Source organism: Pantherophis guttatus, chromosome 2 (assembly GCF_059756535.1).
Source record: "Pantherophis guttatus breed Tessera chromosome 2, ASM5975653v1, whole genome shotgun sequence".
In the NCBI taxonomy this organism is placed as follows: Eukaryota; Metazoa; Chordata; class Lepidosauria; order Squamata; family Colubridae; genus Pantherophis; species Pantherophis guttatus.
In genome coordinates this window covers 182,020,561-182,040,364 of record NC_142064.1, presented here as the reverse complement: position 1 = coordinate 182,040,364, position 19,804 = coordinate 182,020,561, and the positions used below count along the sequence as shown (strand labels likewise).

General features: G+C 37.2%; 1 protein-coding gene across 1 annotated transcript; it reads right to left on the bottom strand.

The window, feature by feature from the left end:
• Window positions 1-286: 286 nt before the first annotated feature.
• LOC148115449 (double-headed protease inhibitor, submandibular gland-like) lies at window positions 287-5,798 on the bottom strand. The gene is made up of 5 exons (XM_087887390.1): window positions 5,692-5,798; window positions 3,610-3,632; window positions 1,887-2,011; window positions 1,266-1,305; window positions 287-425 (listed from the first exon to the last, which is right to left on the bottom strand). Exons 1-5 carry the CDS (start codon window positions 5,747-5,749, stop codon window positions 294-296), a joined length of 378 nt encoding a protein of 125 aa, XP_087743516.1. The 5' UTR covers window positions 5,750-5,798; the 3' UTR covers window positions 287-293.
• Between the last annotated feature and the right edge of the window lie 14,006 nt (window positions 5,799-19,804).

Below are 19,804 nucleotides of genomic sequence, written 5' to 3'. Positions count from 1 at the left end.
CTATATACTGTATACTGATGCAGCAGGCATGGTGGGAAATGAAAATGAGGACTACGCTTGGCACATTGATGCCATTCACCACATTTTCCTCTCAAAATTGGATGCAGCCAACGCTTGGCCGAGCATGCTGCAACTGATCTTGAATTTTACACAGATAAAGAGCTATGCTCAGAATAGGGAAGGAGTGGTAAATACAACATAATGGGACCATGCGTTTGGAAAGGCAAGCTACTTATATGTACAATACTCATTGTCTAATATTTTTTTAAGTTGAGTTTTGTTTTATGCCGAGCTTACCGGATTCTAGCACACAAGACGCACAGGTGGGAATAGGTCTTCCCATCAGTGCCACACACTGGCACATGATCTTGTGGACAGTCTGCAGCCGTGCCCTTTTGTGGTTGTGGATATTTACTGCAGTCAACCTACAAAGATGTTCCAGACAGTTTTAACAAATGCTCTTTGGTATTGCTTATTTTGAACAATCTGAGAAGACAGCTGTCCAGATCTGCCTTCCTGTTCCTTCATACTGGGCCCCTTCTCATCCCATAATTTTATTTATATGCATGTTTGTTTGTTTATCAAATGTATTTGCTGCCCATTTCATGGTCCAGGCAACTCTGTCGGTCTTAATATCCAGATAAAACAAATATCCAATAATTATAAATATTAAAAAATGGATTAAAATTACAAAAATGAAAACAAATTAAAAAATAAGGGTATGGAGGAGAGAAGTTAGATGCCTTCTCTGTCAGTTTATCAACCATCTCCAGCCAATAGACCTCATGTCAGCCATCATTGCCGGCTTTTAAGGTCTTTATGAACTAAAGGAGAGACAATGGATCCTATCTTCTGTGGCAAGATGTTCCAAAGAGCAAGAGCTGAATGAATGAATGAATGAATGAATGAATAGTGGGACAAGTCAATCCTATTGGGAAAATAAAGTTCCGCAGGTATCTTGTACCCATGTCATAAAGGGCTTTAAAGGTAATAACCAACACCTTGAATTGCATTCAGAAGCAGATCGGCAGCCAGTGAAGCTCATGTAACAGTGGTGTTATGTATGACACCCTAGAGGCCTTTAAAACTGTCCTGCTGCATTTCAGACCAATTGTAGCTTCCAAATACTCTTCAAGGGTAGCACCATGTAGAAAGTGTTGCAAATATGTGTGTGTGTGTGTGTGTGAGTGTGTGAAAAGACATGTTTTACATCAGAATGAGCTATAGTTCAATTTTAAATTACAGTACATAATAGTAATACTTACACATTTCCCTTCATGTGCCATGTCTAGTTTGGGTTTACTTCTAAAAAAAAAAAGATCTGAACTTAATAAATGAAGGAAGTAGCAAATGTGACGGTCAAGTTTCAAAGTAAGGCAAACAACATTTTAAAAATTGGCAATGCATATTCTAGGCATGCTTTTACATTCAAGAAGTTTCTCTTATGCTAATGGTTACCACTTAACAAAAGAATTCTAATTGTCTACTTTTAGTTAGTTTCATTTATTTAGTTTCATTGTATTTTCACATGTAATTCATTGTTAATAACCCAACAATTCAAGTGTTTCCCCCCATTTTTTACTATCTGTCATCAAATGGGAAGATATATACACATTGCCTTTATAAGGCCGAGAATCAGTCTTCACATAACTCAAACATTGTTTAGTTAAATAATGTAGGTAAACAGAGGACTACACAAACTCTGTTTTGAGTTGTGACCTACAGAAGCTCCTTAAAATATAAATCAACATGAATTTCTGCATTAGATTGTAGATTAAATTTTCAAATGTTTGGCTCTTTTACTTTATCCTGGAGGCTAATGCCATTTTTTGACCTTTAACTAGTGTGCTGTTGTACGTAAATAGAGGAAAGATGGAAGCACTCACAAGATTTTGGAACATAATTCACATTTGTTAGAATAAGTCTTGCCATCAGTTCCACACACTGGATCATAGATATCAGGACAACCATACTGGCCTTTTTTATCTTTTGGATATTGGTTGCAAACAATCTGCAAAATAAATGAAAAATCAGATTGCAATAGGAGTCCCTTTTTCTTTGTTATTTATATTTCAGAAAAACAGAGCTTGTTGAATTAATGTCCCTTCTAATTTTGGATGATGGCCAAAAAGGGCACGTGCTATTTGCTTTAGGAATTTGTGTTGTTGTTTTTTTTAATTTATTTTAAGGGCTACCTGAGTTAAAAGGAATGTGGTTAACTATTAATGATTTAACCGGAATTTGACACAATGGACTAGCCTGTTGTGGAAAAAAGTCAATAATACACATTTAGAGGACAAGAAGTAATTTGTTAAAGTAACAGCAATGTTCTTCTTTCTCTAAACATGAAATTAAAAGATCCACATGCAACTGACACTAAAGATCAGCAATCTTCTTTAATGAGTGTTGCTGCCAAGGTCACGTAGTAGGTGAGCTGTAGGAAACAGTGAGTAGTTCAGAGGCCAAAGTGGGTGGCTTCTCTTTGTGACATCCTGTTTCTTCTGCTTTCCCTCAGATATCCTCAACGTAAGTATCACTCCAAATCACAAGCAATAATCTTTTTGTACTTTATCCTGCTTTGGCCAGAACTCACCTTGAGTAATATCTAATTCTGAGTCCCCAACTTTATAGAAATTAGAATAAGTTCAGAAAAGGAATATAAAATATAGAAAGGCTAAAGGAACAGTTTAGAATTGAGAAAAGAACACTGGAATTGGGCTGGTGACGGTATGCGCTATGATAGCATTTTTCAAATACCTGAAGAAGAAGGTCAAGATTATTTTCTCTCCATGCAGAAATAGCGTATTTTATTTTCCAAATCTGTACCTGTGTGGTTCTTCCCAAATGCAGGAAGACAGATTCATTTTATTTTGAAGAAAATTTTGTAACGGTAGAATGGCACATGGGAATCCATTACTTTGAGAGATGGTGAACCGTCATCTGTCTGAAAAGATTTAATTTGGATTCCTGCACTGAGCAGGGAGGCTTGATGTTCTACTTTCAATATTGCACCCTTTTAACTCTAAAATTCTGTTCTTCTGTTCCTCCTTTCATTCCTTTTGGACTGCTCTTCTGTTCTTTTAACCGGCATGGTTGCATAAGTTTTACCATAAATTCTAAGAGCCGTGGTGGCGCAGTGGTCAGAATGTAGTACTGCAGGCTACTTCTGCTGATCACCGGCTGCCAGCAGTTTGGCAGATTGAATCTCACCTGACTTAAGGTTGACTCAGCCTTCCATCCTTCTGAGGTGGGTAAAATGAGGACCCAGATTGTTGGGGGCCATAGGCTGACTCTGTAAACCTCTTAGAGAGGGCTATAAAGCACTGTGAAGTGGTATATAAGTCTAAGTGCTATTGCTATTGCTATCAGAATTGAAACTGGCCACTTTAATTCTAGTATTTCAAACTGCAAATTACAGAAAATGGCTCTGAAACATAAAGGTCTCATCTTCAACAATTGCCCATCAAGAATTAGATTGTTTATATTTATTGTTACATATAACAGAGAATCATAGCAAAGTACTGATACTTTAATTCCATGACTGTGAGCATAATGTCAGCTGCTAAGCAAACTTGGAACATACCAATATATGTCAAACTATAAACTGACCTTATGTCCTGAGATCCCAGGAGCTGAAAAATAATAAAATAAGCAAATAAATAAAAGCCGCCAAGACTAAAGGTTTATTTGCATTACACTTAAAATGCTATCCTTAATTCAAGCCATTTTAAGAAAATCTTGTCTCAACTGAGACACTCTGGCAACAGCTTGCAAGATATTCAGTCTGGACTACAGGTAACCATATCTGCCAATGGACAGTTCTGCTGATGCTGTGCCCTTCCATTTCTTCAAACCAGGAGATTCTCAATATATTTTTTCTACTGAGTGAATCTTATCTTTTCTTTTATGCACCCCAAGAAAGCATATGCACCAAGGCAAATTCCTTGTGTGTCCAATCACACTTGGCCAATAAAAAATTCTATTCTATTTTTACTTTTCACTTATACATATACCAATTTATACACCAAATACATACACCCATATATACATAGTGATTGAGTGATTACGTGCCATCAAGTAGTTTTTAAGTCCTAGCGACCAGATAGAGTTTCTCCATGACAATCTAGCCTTGACCTGGTCTTCAAGTCTATACATATACATGTATGGTGTACATAAACAAGTTAATTTAATACATACAAAGTTGAAACATCAAAATGCACATACTTGCAGCTATAACAATCAGCTTTAAAATATAACTTTGGTTCTTATTGTTTGCTTCTAATGTCTTCTAGATATATTTTTATCAATACTGTTACAATAGTCCAGCAGTTATTCTTCTTTTCCTAAACTGCATACTTTTCCTTAGGTTTTTTTTTTTTAAGGTGCCCTATTTAATCATTTCTTCAGCCACTTGTGGAAAACGTATGTTAAGTGATTGAAAAATGATGTAATTCTAGACCTATTTTTAAAAAGCTCAGGAAAAAATAAGCAGTTCAGAGAAAGAAAGATAGCAATATGATGAAAAAATATGAAGGATTTTGAACCAGTTCTCTTTGCAGAACAAGTGTTCTATTATAATTGTTGTGCTATTACCATCACTAGCAGTGGTAGCTGTAGAAAGCATTAAAGCATGACAATGACTCGGTTGAGGGGATATTTTTGCCTCTACAAAGTAACCAATGAATTGTTGAAGTTAGCCTGTAACAAAATACTTAACTAGGAGAAATTGAGGCACCAAAAGGGAAAAAGGCTAGCAAGAAAATGTGCCCATAGGTCACATTTACAACGGGAGTGGGATGAATATAATGTAATGACCATTCGTAAAAAGTTACTGCCCTGTTGTGGTAGGACAGTTCTAAATGCAAGACCCAGAGTCACTGAAAGTATCTAAGCATCTTTCAGGCCACTGTAAAAGAAGTGAATATCTCCCCAATCTAAATAATTATGCACTTATGCAGAGAAAGTCTATGGGACTCTAAATCAAGGAAAATGGGGCATCTCTGCCTTCTCCATTTTTGCCCTTGTTAAATCAACTCCATATATCTTTTTAAGCAAATTGTGATCTAGGATTGAGAGGATATGATGGTGGGATTTGTTCTGCTTTTCTCTCCCTGTATTTAAAAGAGTTCTGGAAATTTAAATAATATTTAAATAAACTGCAACAAGTTGTCAATTTTAATGGCATTCAGCTTAAATATTCGGAATTTATCTATCTTGAATTATGCTGTCTAAGATACAGTTAAGATACCAGATAACAATTATCAGTGTTTTGGTTTTAAAAAAACAAAAACCCCACCTTATTTGGGAATTTTTAAGAAAATTGTAGTATGAAATGATATGAATAATATGAAAACTAGTCCAGGCCTCTCATTCTATATCTTTTAATACATTTATCAGAAAAAACAGTATCAAGACCTGCTGCTTGAATCTTGTGTCCCAAAGCAACGAAAAAGTAATTGCTGCACACTTCATGTATTGGAATGCTCATATTTTGCTATACGTTTTATCTATTTCTTTTGATATTTCTGTCATCCCCTTCTGTAATAAACCTAAGGTCTATTAAAAAACAAAGCTATAAATTATAATATTTGCTATCAGTAGTGAAATCATATAATAATCTTCCTTTATAGGGGAATAAGTACATTAATTATATTTTTAGAGATATTAGCTTGGGATCAATCAGAATCTTACCTAAAAATAAACAGCAATTTACCAGGCAAAGGATCACACATGTCGTTGTGAACTTCATGGCTAGTGAACTCAGTATATTGTTCTCTCTGGATTTTGAGTACACTATCCAGTCCAAGTATAAATGTTCACAGTCATATTTATACTAGAATACCTGAATGCAATGTCATTCTTCATCTTAATCACAGTGACCTTTAACAGTGACCTTCTTGAATAATTTTGATGATGTAACCTAAGGTGGTTTGTTTGCTTTCTTCTTTTCATGCACAATAACTTAAAATATGAGTCAGGAGGAAATCTTGATGGCTTAAGTCCAATAAAAGTTGTTTTGTTCAGCTGAGCCTTTTTGCTGGCTAAATGGAGAGGTAGTTTTCATCATTTCTTCTCCCTTTTATCATCCATTATTGAAAATCCATTGTTCAATGTTGGGATCTTTCCAAAACAGTAAATAAGTTGACCTTGAGGTCTGCAAACATGGCAGGAATTGAAAGTAATGGGTTTATTTCTTTCAAAAAGGAGGCTGTTCTGAATTGAATTCCTGATGGAAGCATTTCTGCTGGCAAAATATAATGTCTGGGTCCAATCTTCTATTTACATATAACTGCTATAAATTTTGATGTAGTATTGTATGTGAAATTTGGGCCTAGAAGAAGTGTCATATCACAGACAGTTAGAAAAGCAAAGAAATGGATCACAGAACAACTAAGCTAAAATTCTCACTTGAAGCACTAGTGACCAGTTTCCAACTATTATATTCTGAATACATCATGCACAACTCAGTTACTTTCAGAAATCCATAATGCTTGGGAAAGTTAAAAGAAACAAAGGAAGAAGATGGCCAGGCAGCAAAGGGAATGTATCCAGAACAGTGGCAATGAATGTACTATTAAGAGCTCTAAAGGGGCAAGTAGACAACAGATAAGAGTCAATATTGATTTGACGGCACTTATCCACCCATCCATCCATCCACCCACCATCCACCCACTCATGCAGAGTAAGAGCATCCTAGTAGGTCTCTGAATTTCAAAAGCTGATAAAATACAGAATAATAGAAAAAGACATGTTAGAAAAAAGAAAAGCAAGAAAAAGAAGAATTAGAAGTGTAACAAAAAAAATAAAATAAAGGCAAATCATGTAAAACATACATAGTAACCAACAAAATAACATTACAAAATATTTCTACAATCAAAACAGATTTAGTCATGAATTCCAAAATCATAATTTCATTTCTAATCTCTACCCTTTTAAAGCAAGAAGTCCAAAAGTGGTTTGCAAATGGAAACAAAACTAAGGCAATATTTTTTTGTTTTTCATCAAAGTGGTCAATTTTGCTATCTCAGCCAGCTCCATTCATTTCACACAATCCATTCTTTCATTGTAAGAGTTTGTATATCTTCCCACCTCTGTGCATATAGAAGTCTGGCTGATGTTATCATGAATAAGAATAATATCCCAGGTTTCCTTTCAATCTATGTATCCATCGTATGTAAAAGAAAAACTTCTGGTTATAATTGCACATCGATTTTTAATATCTTCTGTATCAAAATACATTATTTGCTCCAATATTTCTTGGCACTCTTGTAAGCCCACTAACCCTACTTCTCATTGGTTACATTTCCAACATCCTATTAGATATTATGCAAAAGTAAGGAACTGTCACAATCATTATCTTACCAGAATCAGAGATTGCAAAATCCCCTTCTTTAGAGGTTGGATTGGCTTCTCTTTGCCACATTGCCCTTTCTCACATTACATTACATTCTCACATTACCTGGGAAGTTCCAGCAGAACCTGAAATACGAACATCTGGCCTATAAGGAAGGGTTTCTCCCCTTGCCTGGTTTAAGGAGGTTTACAAGGATCGCTTGGGATGGGACATAATTGAAATACTGGTTAATATTATTGACAATTAACTGGTCAATTTGTGATCTATGGTGGGAAGAACTTTTTGCACTGAAGATCAAACTAAACTATATGTGGCAGACGTCTGAGTTATTTCTTATGTTGCACATTTGTTCCCTGAAGGAAAAACTGCCAAACTGCACATTTCAGTTAAAAAAAAAAGTGGTCAAGAAGAAGCATTTTCTTTCCTCTTTGTAGTATATATCAACTTACATTTGTTATTCACACTAGCTTTCCTTCCTACAAAGGAAGATACACAGGTGAACAAATCTGAATAGAAGATGGCAAAATATAGAAAAAAGATTAAACAGCACTTAATCATCATAAATATGGGACCGTTCCCCATGGAGGCCACCGTTAGGACCATAACATTTGGTCCAGTTGTATATTTTGGCTGTTTGAGGGAGTTTAGGTGAGGAAATATCTCTGAAATCATGACAGGTTATATAGTAGTGTATACTTAACACTATTACACAACTTGTCATCATTTCCTTATCTAAACAATGGAACAAAATTATTGTGGGTGGGGGAAAAAAGCAGTGGCAGTAGGAGCAACTTCGAACCTTCTGTTAGCCTTCCTTCCTTCCTTCCTTCCTTCCTTCCTTCCTTCCTTCCTTCCTTCCTTCCTTCCTTCCTTCCTTCCTCCTTCCCTTCCCTTCCCTTCCCTTCCCTTCCCTTCCCTTCCCTTCCCTTCCCTTCCCTTTCCTTCCCTTCCCTTCCCTTCCCTTCCCTTCCCTTCCCTTTCCTCCCCCTGGATATCTATGGGACTATGTACTCTAAATAGAAGTTGCCTGCAGAGAGTGTTTGCTTTGCAAAAGAAGTGTGGTGGCTTAGTGGCTTAAAAGACACCGGAGAAAGGTCTATGCTTCAGTGGTTCGAGTCTTAACACTGTGTTACAGAGTGAGCTCTCATCACTTACCTCAGCACATGCCAACCCAGAAGTAGGAAAGCATGTAAATGCAAGTAGATAAATAGGTACCAGTTTGGTGGGAAGGTAATAGCATTCTGTGTTTCGCCATAGGTTCTGCACTGCAGTGTGATGCCATGCTGGCTATGACTGGAATCATGATAGCGCTGGCTCAATGACTTACAAAAACAGAGATGAGCACTGCCCCCTAAAGTTGGCTATGACTAGTGGAGTAAAACCCGCAAGGAAAACCTTTACCTTTTGTTTTAACTTTCTTTGCAAAGAGCAGCAAGATATTTGGAGGTATTTTCTGATGAAGTTCCCCTTTCGCAGAATGCGACTCTACCTTAAATAAGACCTTTATGATTATTTCATAATCATGCGTCAAATTTTTCAACTTTCAATTTCCAAACATTAACTTTTTAACATTTCATGTTAAATGTATCATGTTGCTGTGTGTTTGCTGTGCAGGGAACTAAGGAAGTTAACTCAATAGAAATATGCAACTTCCCTTAAAGTGACAATTAAAAAAACATTTTAAGACCACAACAGGCAGACACAGTTCATAAGTGGCTCAGACCAACACCTCCCTAATTCTTGGAAATACTGTATAAGAGAGATAAAATACAATCATTCTTGCAAGTTTCCATTATTCTAGCTAATCTCAATAAAGCTAGTTACAATAAACATGTGTTGATTTTTTTGGGAGGGTCTGGTCTACCTAGTGGGACTGACATGCTGTGAGGTGCTTATGGTCAGAATGATTAAAGGAGCATAAAAGGATCCCAAACAAACAAATAACACATAGTAATAAAGAAAGTTCCACCCACTTTTAGTCTGGTTTAAATTTTGGAAATCTAATCATTAAAATTCATCAATAGCACCTTTAACAATTAGGATAATAAATTATTGGTCTCCTATTAGTTGTAATAAAAAGTTGTAAAATGATTCCTTTAAATAAATTAAAAATAAATTAAAAATTGTTGATGAGAAATAGAAGAAGCAGTGGAATAAAAGGAGGAGAAAGATTACAACTACAAGTCCAATCTCATCTGGACCATCATACTATTCAGCTAAGGAAACAGAATGATTGCTTAATTAAAACTTCATTTAGAATAGCCCCTGTGTGTTAGGGTTAGGTTGCATCAGATTGCTAAAGCGCTACATTCTACTTTTGTAGAGGATTAAAAACCAGCCTTGAAGGAGGAATGCAAGAATAGTTAGGAAAACATCAAGGTACCCTTGAGATGGTAGGAGTGATAAAGGAACTTTCTGTTTTGATTCTCTTTAGTATAAGAACAATTCTATCAGATGTTCAAGATTCTGTTATTATACCATGTAACAATAGGCTTTCCATAGCTGAGCTTTAATGTGGTAGGCCAGGTGTAAAAATTAGCCTCCTTCATTATCCAAAAGAATTGGTGTGTTTTAAGTAAATGGCCCTCTTAACAAAATAAGTTCTTTTGCCCATGAGGCAAATTACACCTGAAACTTACTAAAACTTTTATTTAAAAAACAATTTCAAATATTATTTTGAAAGTTCTTTCACATTTTGATTTGTTCCACTTTGTGCTACCTTTCTCTTTTTATTCTCTCTGCCCCATGAGGCATATTCATAATCAAACTGCAGTTCAATTTAAAAATCAGAATATATGTTTCCAAGCCATTTACTGAGCATATTCCTTCTAATGAAAATAATTGACTCCCTTTTTTAAATGAAGGAGAATGGGTGCTATGGTATATGCACCAGGAAGCGTGAAAGCAGCATCTTTATCAAATATCATTTTTCAGTGCACCAGATAAAAGGTTCATGTAAACTGAATGAAGAGATATAATTTAGTTTAATTAACTTTATTCTATTAGTAAATCAAGAAAATTGATTTTTTTTTACAATAGACACTAAAGATAATATATATTTGTACAGAAAAGCACAAGAATGTATTCTCCTTAAGAATAATGTTTTCTTTTTTGCAGTCTTCATCATTGTCCATGTTTCTGGAAAATAAAAGGAGAACAAAACATACATGTAAATTTTATCATAGCAATGAAGAAAGCTTCAGGTGAGTAGATAAAAATGTCTGATAGAAAATATGTTCTAATTTAGAAGTGGAAAGGAAATTTTAGCAGGCTTTAATCTATCCCTACCAAGATCAAATAGGAAAACAAAATCAGACTCTTTTAACAGTTTATGGAATTAAGAAAGATACAGCCATTTTCTGCAGACTAGAAGTCTTATTTTTTTCCCTCCCTCCCTCCTTGCCTATGGTTAACAATGCTATCAGTAGCACAGTCTTAAGGATAGCTCCTTCTGGTATATCTGCTCTATTTAAGTAGAAACCAGCCATGACTGGCCAGTTCTGGACAAAAGTAGTAATTCTCCTGTAAACTGTTTGGTAATAGGATTCTGGACAGGAATTTGCCCTTTCTGATCCTTGTCTTCAAAAAGAAGAATAAGGGGTGGGGAATTGTGGAACTACCATTCTTCCCTCTTGCATCATGATCTGAGAAAGAAGAAAATGCTTCAATAGTCACTCCAACAGCTTTGATAAAGTGTACAAAAGAAGCATCAAAGGAGACCTGCTTCCAATAATATATGTAGGTAAGATCTGCAGTTTATTTAGCCTCTTTCCCCCACCCTCTCATGATAATGGATTGAGGCCTGGATATCCTTCTTCTAGCTAGAAATCTGGACCTCAGCACAATTCAGGAATCTTAGCTTAAACACTTCACCTGCCAACATGATTCCACTGTTGATAAGCACATCTTGTAAATTATCCACACTAGGCTGCCTTGGTAAACTGGAGGAATTCTCTTTTTTGAAATATCTGGATGATCTTGAAAAAGCTAAGTAATACTCCAAAATCAAAGAATGTAAGTCAAGAGGTGTCCACTTCATAAAAAAAGAGACTTGACTCCATCAGACCCAAACATTCTCCCATATATATATTTTCTCCCCTCAGGCCTATAGCATATACCACTTCCCAGTGCTTTACAGCTCTCTCTAAGTGATTTACAAGGTCAGCATATTGCCCCAACGATCTGGGTCCTCATTTTACTCACTTCCGAAGGATGGAAGGCTGAGTCAACCTTGAGCCTGGTGAGATTTGAACTACCAAATTGTAGGCAGCCAGCAGTCAGCGGAAGTAGCCTGCAGTACTGCACACTGACCATTGCACCACCGCAGCGCTATACTATTATTGTTGCTGAAGACTTTTCTTTCCACTTTTCAGCTCTATCACCTGGCTGTCATTCTCAAGTTTAGGATTTCAAAGGAGCAGAAAAATGCTTACCCTACCTTCAGATAACACTGCCAGAGAGACGTGAGGGACTAAGGGATGTGGAGGGAGAGAAAATAATAGACAAATAAGTATATACATACGTAGTTCTATCACTCTGTCTCGCATACGCCTTTATGTTTTAAGGCAGTCTCAGGCATTGCCCTTGAAGGAAAAAAACAGTAATAAGAAGCCTCCTGATATCACATATTTCAGAAGTTGGTGTTACATATCGGGGTAGAAATGCTTTCTGTCCCAAAGTCATCTGTAGCAATGAATCAAGGGCCTCAGGCCAAAAATAGATAATGTCCAAAAAATGTCTGTGGGCTAGCTAGGATTTCCATTACTAAGTAGTTGCAAATGCACACAAACTGCTTTTCCTGACATGTCAGACTCATATACAAATATACCCAGATAGAATCTTTTTTTTTTTTTTTGCAGTCACAATCCTGCTGAATAAGCCTACCAACAACTGATTTGCAGTAGGCTTGGCCAGAAGTAAGATTTGGGGCAAGCACACCTACTCCAGGCTGATTTGCTTGCTCTCTAGTATTTTGCTGCAATTCCAAGACTGTGTTTAGGTTTAACTGTCTAAGGGTGCATATTATAGACATGGCAGCTATGAGCCAGACTTTACAAACACACTTTGCCATAGCATGTTGCAGTACAATTTTGCTTTAGACCTAAGCCACTGTGATTCTGGAGACTGAGAATGGCTTTACTACAAACGCCATGCCAGCTACTTACCTGGCAGACCTTACCTATGTGTACAGTTTTCTCACAGTGCTGGTAGAGCAAAACGTGTGAGTTCCTTGCCTGGCAGATGTGATCAGCAGGGTTCAGCACATGACAAGAATATGCATTGTTCTTTCATAATGCATTACCTCCAATCTCCAGTGCTAGGAATGGCTCTTAGGAAAGTAGATTTCCGAGGAAGTATGTGCGATAATGTCTTTTTAAGAGCAGAATTTCAACTGATCTAGGTGTTAGCAACAAGTCCTACAAATAGTTTGACTTACGTTTTCATATGACAAAGTGCGCATATATTGAGATAGGAAACACCTTGCTTGGAACAGACTGGTTGATAGTTTGGTGGACATATTTGTATTGGTTTGGCAAATATGCTGCATTCATCCTGCAATAATAATTCAATATTCTTAATTGAAAGTTGGAACAAATCAGTGAAAAAGAAGTAATAAGATGGTTAATTCCTCAGCTTGTGACTTAATAAAAGGGCATTTTGTGATTAGCTGTTTTGAATAAGCAAGCAACTCCCCCATGGCAACTATACTGTGACTATACATTCAAATTCCAAATCAGCCCAGAAGATAAAATGTTGCTTCTCTGTTGGGTATAAGTTGATAATAATGAATATCATATTTTCTTTTTGAATCAGTGGAGGCTTCCTACGCATTGCAACTGAGCAATGTGGAGAGGATAGCTCAGCTGGTACTGAGACATTAAATTCCTACCCATTTTCTATGATTCAGAGGTGCCCAGGTTCTCTTTTTACATAACAAGGAACATGCTCACAATAAGGAACAGGTTGCATTCAGCCCATTCACATGATTTCATTTTGACTTGAAAATAAGAAATCAAGTGATTGAATAGTCTGTTTCAGGGAAGATATGGTGCTTTGGGACATTATTGAAACAATAATAATAAAAAATAAAATAAATGGTTGGAAAACAGCCTTTGCAATATATTGCAATAATGTAAGAGAATCTTACATTATTTTTGTATTGAATACAATTTGACATGATTGTATATTGAGAATAATTCTGTGGTAAAACAGGTATTTCATATATGACTCATGATAAAATATTCATTATTACTTACCTCTTCCTCCCCATCATTTTTCTCTTCCTCCTGTTCTTCCACTTCCTTCTTCTGTTCTTCAGTTTGTTCTTGTTTCTTTTCTTCTTCTTTCTTTTCTACATGCTCCTCCTGCTTCTTTTCTCCTTCTGGCTCTTCTTTTTTTTCTTCCTGTTTTATATTTTCCTCTTCCTTTTTCTCACCTTCTTCTTCCTCCTCATTTTCCTCCTTCTTTACTTCTTCTTCGTCTTCTTCCCCCTTCTTTACTTCTTCTTCCTCTTCCTCCTCCTTCTTTACTTCTTCTTCCACTTCCTCCTTTTTTTCATGTGGCTCCCATTCCTTTTCTTCTTCCTCTTCCTCCTCCTTCTTTACTTCTTCTTCCTCTTCCTCCTTTTTTTCATGTGGCTCCCATTCCTTTCCTTCTTCCTCCTCCTCCTCCTCCTTCTTTACTTCTTCTTCCTCTTCCTCCTTTTTTTCATGTGGCTCCCATTCCTTTTCTTCTTCCTCTTCCTCCTCCTTCTTTACTTCTTCTTCCTCTTCCTCCACCTTCTTTACTTCTTCTTCCTCTTCTTCCTCCTTCTTTACTTCCTCCTCTTCTTCCTCCTTTTTTTCATGTGGCTCCCATTCCTTTTCTTCTTCCTCTTCCTCCTCCTTCTTTACTTCCTCTTCCTCTTCTTCCTCCTTTTTTTCATGTGGCTCCCATTTCTTTTCTTCTTCCTCTTCCTCCTCCTTCTTTACTTCTTCTTCCTCTTCTTCCTCCTTCTTTACTTCCTCTTCCTCTTCTTCCTCCTTTTTTTCATGTGGCTCCCATTTCTTTCCTTCTTCCTCTTCCTCCTCCTTCTTTACTTCCTCTTCCTCTTCTTCCTCCTTTTTTTCATGTGGCTCCCATTTCTTTTCTTCTTCCTCTTCCTCCTCCTTCTTTACTTCTTCTTCCTCTTCTTCCTCCTTTTTTTCATGTGGCTCCCATTCCTTTTCTTCTTCCTCTTCCTCCTCCTTCTTTACTTCTTCTTCCTCTTCTTCCTCCTTTTTTTCATGTGGCTCCCATTTCTTTTCTTCTTCCTCTTCCTCCTCCTTCTTTACTTCTTCTTCCTCTTCTTCCTCCTTTTTTTCATGTGGCTCCCATTTCTTTTCTTCTTCCTCTTCCTCCTCCTTCTTTACTTCTTCTTCCTCTTCCTCCTCCTTCTTTACTTCTTCTTCCTCTTCTTCCTCCTTCTTTACTTCTTCTTCCTCTTCTTCCTCCTTTTTTTCATGTGGCTCCCATTCCTTTTCTTCTTCCTCTTCCTCCTCCTTCTTTACTTCTTCTTCCTCTTCTTCCTCCTTTTTTTCATGTGGCTCCCATTTCTTTTCTTCTTCCTCTTCCTCCTCCTTCTTTACTTCTTCTTCCTCTTCTTCCTCCTTTTTTTCATGTGGCTCCCATTTCTTTTCTTCTTCCTCTTCCTCCTCCTTCTTTACTTCTTCTTCCTCTTCCTCCTCCTTCTTTACTTCTTCTTCCTCTTCTTCCTCCTTCTTTACTTCTTCTTCCTCTTCTTCCTCCTTTTTTTCATGTGGCTCCCATTCTTTTTCTTCTTCCTCTTCCTCCTCCTTCTTTACTTCCTCTTCCTCTTCTTCCTCCTTTTTTTCATGTGGCTCCCATTTCTTTTCTTCTTCCTCTTCCTCCTCCTTCTTTACTTCCTCTTCCTCTTCTTCCTCCTTCTTTACTTCATCCTCTTCTTCCTCCTTTTTTTCATGTGGCTCCCATTCCTTTTCTTCTTCCTCTTCCTCCTCCTTCTTTACTTCTTCTTCCTCTTCTTCCTCCTTTTTTTCATGTGGCTCCCATTTCTTTTCTTCTTCCTCTTCCTCCTCCTTCTTTACTTCTTCTTCCTCTTCCTCCTCCTTCTTTACTTCTTCTTCCTCTTCTTCCTCCTTCTTTACTTCTTCTTCCTCTTCTTCCTCCTTTTTTTCATGTGGCTCCCATTCTTTTTCTTCTTCCTCTTCCTCCTCCTTCTTTACTTCTTCTTCCTCTTCCTCCTCCTTTTTTTCATGTGGCTCCCCTTCCTTTTCTTCTTGCTCTTTTTTATGGTGTGACTCCTCCTTCTTTTCTTCCTCCTCTTCATCTTCCTCCTTTTTTTCATGTTGCTCCCATTTCTCTTCTTCTGGCTCCCATTTCTCCCTTTCTTCCTCCTCTTGTCCTTTCTGCTCACACTAATTGATAAAATATATTCAGTTTTATATAAATATACAACACCTGAGTTCTTTATCAGTTTCATAAAATTTGAACTCCCAAGCAGTACATGACATGAGTTTAAGACTCATCTCGTTTCACTCAGCAGGAATTGTTGCTCCGATGACAGCAACCTACATTAGCAGCAGCACTCAACATTATATTAAATATGGCTGCGGAATAGTTTTGTGGAACAATATCTATGCATTGTTCCAAATGGCAAAGGATTCATTTCTATTCAGTATTCAGATCTATGACAGATAATTTTCTCTGCATCAAGTGTACCATATATTTAGGTGAGGGTTTCATTCCCAGTATGGAAACATTTGGAGTTACAATATAGAGCTGGAGTTAGCAGTTGGTAGGAATAAAGCCAAAAAGTGATTGGTTTAAAAATGGCAGGCAGGCATTGGTTTAAAATGGCAGGCAGCGTGTCTCAAAAATTATGCGATAACTCAAATTGCTGCACATTAGTTTGTGGTCTATGTGTTAACTAGTTGATTTGTGAGAAAGATTGAGCTGGATGCCCTTTATATGTGTGTTGCCTCAGAACTCAGTTCTCTCAGCCCTCTTATTTAACAGCTGCATGAAGCCACTGAATAGGCATCAGGGTCAGGTGTCATCAGCCTGTGGATATACTCTGTTATAGATCTCATCTCTGACAGGTTCTTCTTGAAGAGCAGATAGCAGCTGTGGCTAGCAAGGCCTTCACATAGATTTACTTTGTGCACCTGTTGCATCTTTTCCTGGACTGGGATATTGTCTTATGCTTGTTTATACTTTGATCACCTATTAGATAGAATACTGCAATGTACTCTACATGGGGCTGCATTTGAAAGCCATTCAGAAGCTATAGCTGGTTCACAACAGATGACATGAGCAGCGATGGGCAGGCCATACTGTCTATAGGGCTTAATTTTCTTTTTGTTTGTATATGTTTGTATATGTCAAGCTGGCCAGATTCAGTGTAATTGGGTGGTCTAGAAACTTAAAATGTATAAACATCTTCCTGATCTTTCTATATCAAGTGCAAAGACATGAAAAGAGATTCTAAATCCATTCATCTCAACCCACAAAGTCAAGAATAAAGAGCAGAACTCCATATATCTTATAAAAACCTATAGTTCATATATTCATCTTGATGTCTCAATTAGAGCTTCTTTTTTTTCATTTACCTTACAACCTGTTTCTTTTATTTTCTCCCCTTTCTTTATCTCTTTATTTTTCATTTCTCATCTTCCCCATTTCACTCATGAACTCCTTCTCCCTTTATTTTTTTATCTTATTTTCTGTTTTTGTTCTCCATGTCTCAATTGAACTAAGACCAAAGTCTCCAATAATGTCCAACATATGCAGAAACTTCCATAAAGGAGAGGCAAATACACATACATATGCATACAGCCCAACACACACACACACACACACACACACACACACACACACACACCAGTCAAAGTCCTACTGTTCTGTACATAATGCACATGTAAAAAGTGCTGCTATGATTGCCATCTTTTTGGCCAACCATGTAGGTATTAGTGCCCACCAGGAAAAGGACAAGGAGAAAAAGACATCAGCAAGATAGAAAGCATTGGTGTCATCTCACAAGTAGACAAATAGTGATCCATTCTGTGCTAAGAACTGATAATTGCAAGTTCATGGCTCCCATCAGAACATATGTAAATTAAGAAATTTTTTTGTCCTTTTTGCTTGCTTACATTGAATTGGATTAATGCTTGTAATGCCTATTCACCAACTCTCCAAAGATTTTTTATTCTTTATATTTTTATCTCTCTATTCCACAAGTAATTGGGTGGGGCCAGCAACTTTGCTTTCTTTCCTTCACGCACCATGTATAGTATATTAATATATACTCTTTTTTGCTGTAGTATTTCTTCTCCCACATTCTTGAATAGTGCATGATAGTGCATAGTGAGTATTGACAGATAAGAAATGCTGAGCATGGAAGAGTGAATAAATCAGTGACAGTGGACTTGACACTATGTCAACTCTGAAGCAAACCTGGCTGAAGCCATCTTGTGCTGCCTCATAGTTGCCATGAAGCCTGAGAGGGGGAAGGGAGGGGAGAAGTAGATAGTCTGGCTAACAATCAAAATGAAAAGTTTCCTGTGGGAACCAAGACACTGTAACTAGTGGCTTTTGAAGGAGGGGATGAGCCTGTAATCCATCCTTAATTGGACAATGTGACCAGGGACACCTGGGAGGGAGGATTTTACTTTTTTAATTAGGTGAAAACTATGGGAACTGTTAGAATTGGTTTTCACCAGCTGTGCCAATATGATGTATCCAATAAATATATTCTTTCAGGAGTCTACTGCCTTGGAGTTATGTTTTCAATGGGTGCATTACTCAGAATGCCGACACACTATTCCAAAATAAATTTTAAAAATCCCAAATTGCTGAAATATATACTATACACCAGATAAATCTTGTATAGTACTTTTGTAACCAATACTGAAATTTCAGCAAGCTTCTGAAATTTCAGAAAACCTAATCAACCCAAACTTTTTGCCTGGCGGGAGGCACTCTAGCTACCACTTGGCACATGATAGTAATTGTATTCAGGTATATTGAAGCTACTTTAGCCATATGAACATAAGACACCAATCAGTCTTTTTGAATCAAGCCTGTCATATGGCCTCTTCCATTACCTATTAAGAAGATGACGTCCTACGGTCATGTGGTAGATTCATTTATAATGCTTAAATAAAGATGCTAGGGTAGTGGAAGTAAGAGTAATCAGCAGAACCAAGATTCTTTCAAGACTGTAACTAGATTTGGCCTTATTTTGCTAGGAAAAGATTTGATGGTACAGATGCAACCATCAACCTTTGAGTTGATAATGAAGATATCAAAGTGGAGGAAAGGTTCTACTTTTTAGGATCAACCATTAACAGTAAAGTTACCTGCATTGAAGAAATATGTCAGAGACTAGCAGCCATGAAGGTCTTGGAAAATATTGTGATGTGTCTACACTTACAACAATAAGAATTATGCAAGCCATGATATTCCTTGTGACATTCTATGGAAGTGACATTCTGTGTTGGACTTTAAAGAAGCAGGATAGGGATAGTATTGATGCCTTTGAACTGTGGTGTTTGAGAAGACTACCAATAATTCTGTGGACAGGAAGAAAATAAGCTAATGGATCATCAAACAAATCAAGACAGAGTTCTTACTTGAGGCACAAATAAACTAGCTCAAATTATCCTACTTCGGATTCATTATGTGCAAACCTAGCTCTTTGGAAAAGACATTTATACTAGAAAAGGTGGAAGAAAAGAGAAGAAGGGGATGACCAGCAGCAAAAGTGGCTGAGCTCAGTTACAGTATAATGCATCATTAGGAGACCTGAAAGAACAGGTTAGGGATAGATGGTGATAGAGAAAATCTATCTATGTGGTCACAAGGAGTTGAAAACAACCTGATAACACATAATAAACACCTCGATAAATGTTATTAAGGATCAGAATGTTTAATATAAAGGAAAAATAAAAGGGTGTATTATAAAGGTATGAAAGGTCTACAAAGGAGAGACTTTTTTTTTTCCAAAGTGGGAGAAATGATACCATCTACTGGACACTGCCAGTAATTGAATAACCTTTCTTGTTCCAACAAGTGAATGAGGTTATATTGCAGCTTTGAGGTTGCTTAGTGCAATGTATGGCTGTGAAAGTTGGACCATAAGAAAGGCTGAGCGCCAAAGAATTGAGGCCTTTGAACTAAGGTGTTGAAGAAGACTCCTGCAAGTCCCTTGGACTGCAAGGCGATCAAACCGGTCAGTCCTAGAGGAGATCAACCCTGATACTTTGGCTACCTAATGAGAAGGAAGGACTCACTGGAGAAGAGCCCAATGCTGGGAAAGACTGAAGGTAAAAGAAGAATGGGACGACAGAGAACGAGGTGGCTGGATGGAGTCACTGAAGCAGTAGGCATGAACTTAAATGGACTCCAGAGGATGGTAGAGGACAGGAAGACCTGGAGGAACATTGTCCATGG

Coding starts and splice junctions, on each gene's coding strand:
- LOC148115449 (XM_087887390.1), bottom strand. CDS start 5,749: ATGAAGTTCACAACGACATGTGTGATCCTTTGCCTGGTAAATTGCTGT. Junction 2,012..3,609: donor CTGGGATCTCAGGACATAAG/GTCAGTTTATAG, acceptor TTTATTTTGCAG/ATTGTTTGCAACCAATATCC. Junction 1,306..1,886: donor GAATTATGTTCCAAAATCTT/GTGAGTGCTTCC, acceptor TTTTTTTTTTAG/AAGTAAACCCAAACTAGACA.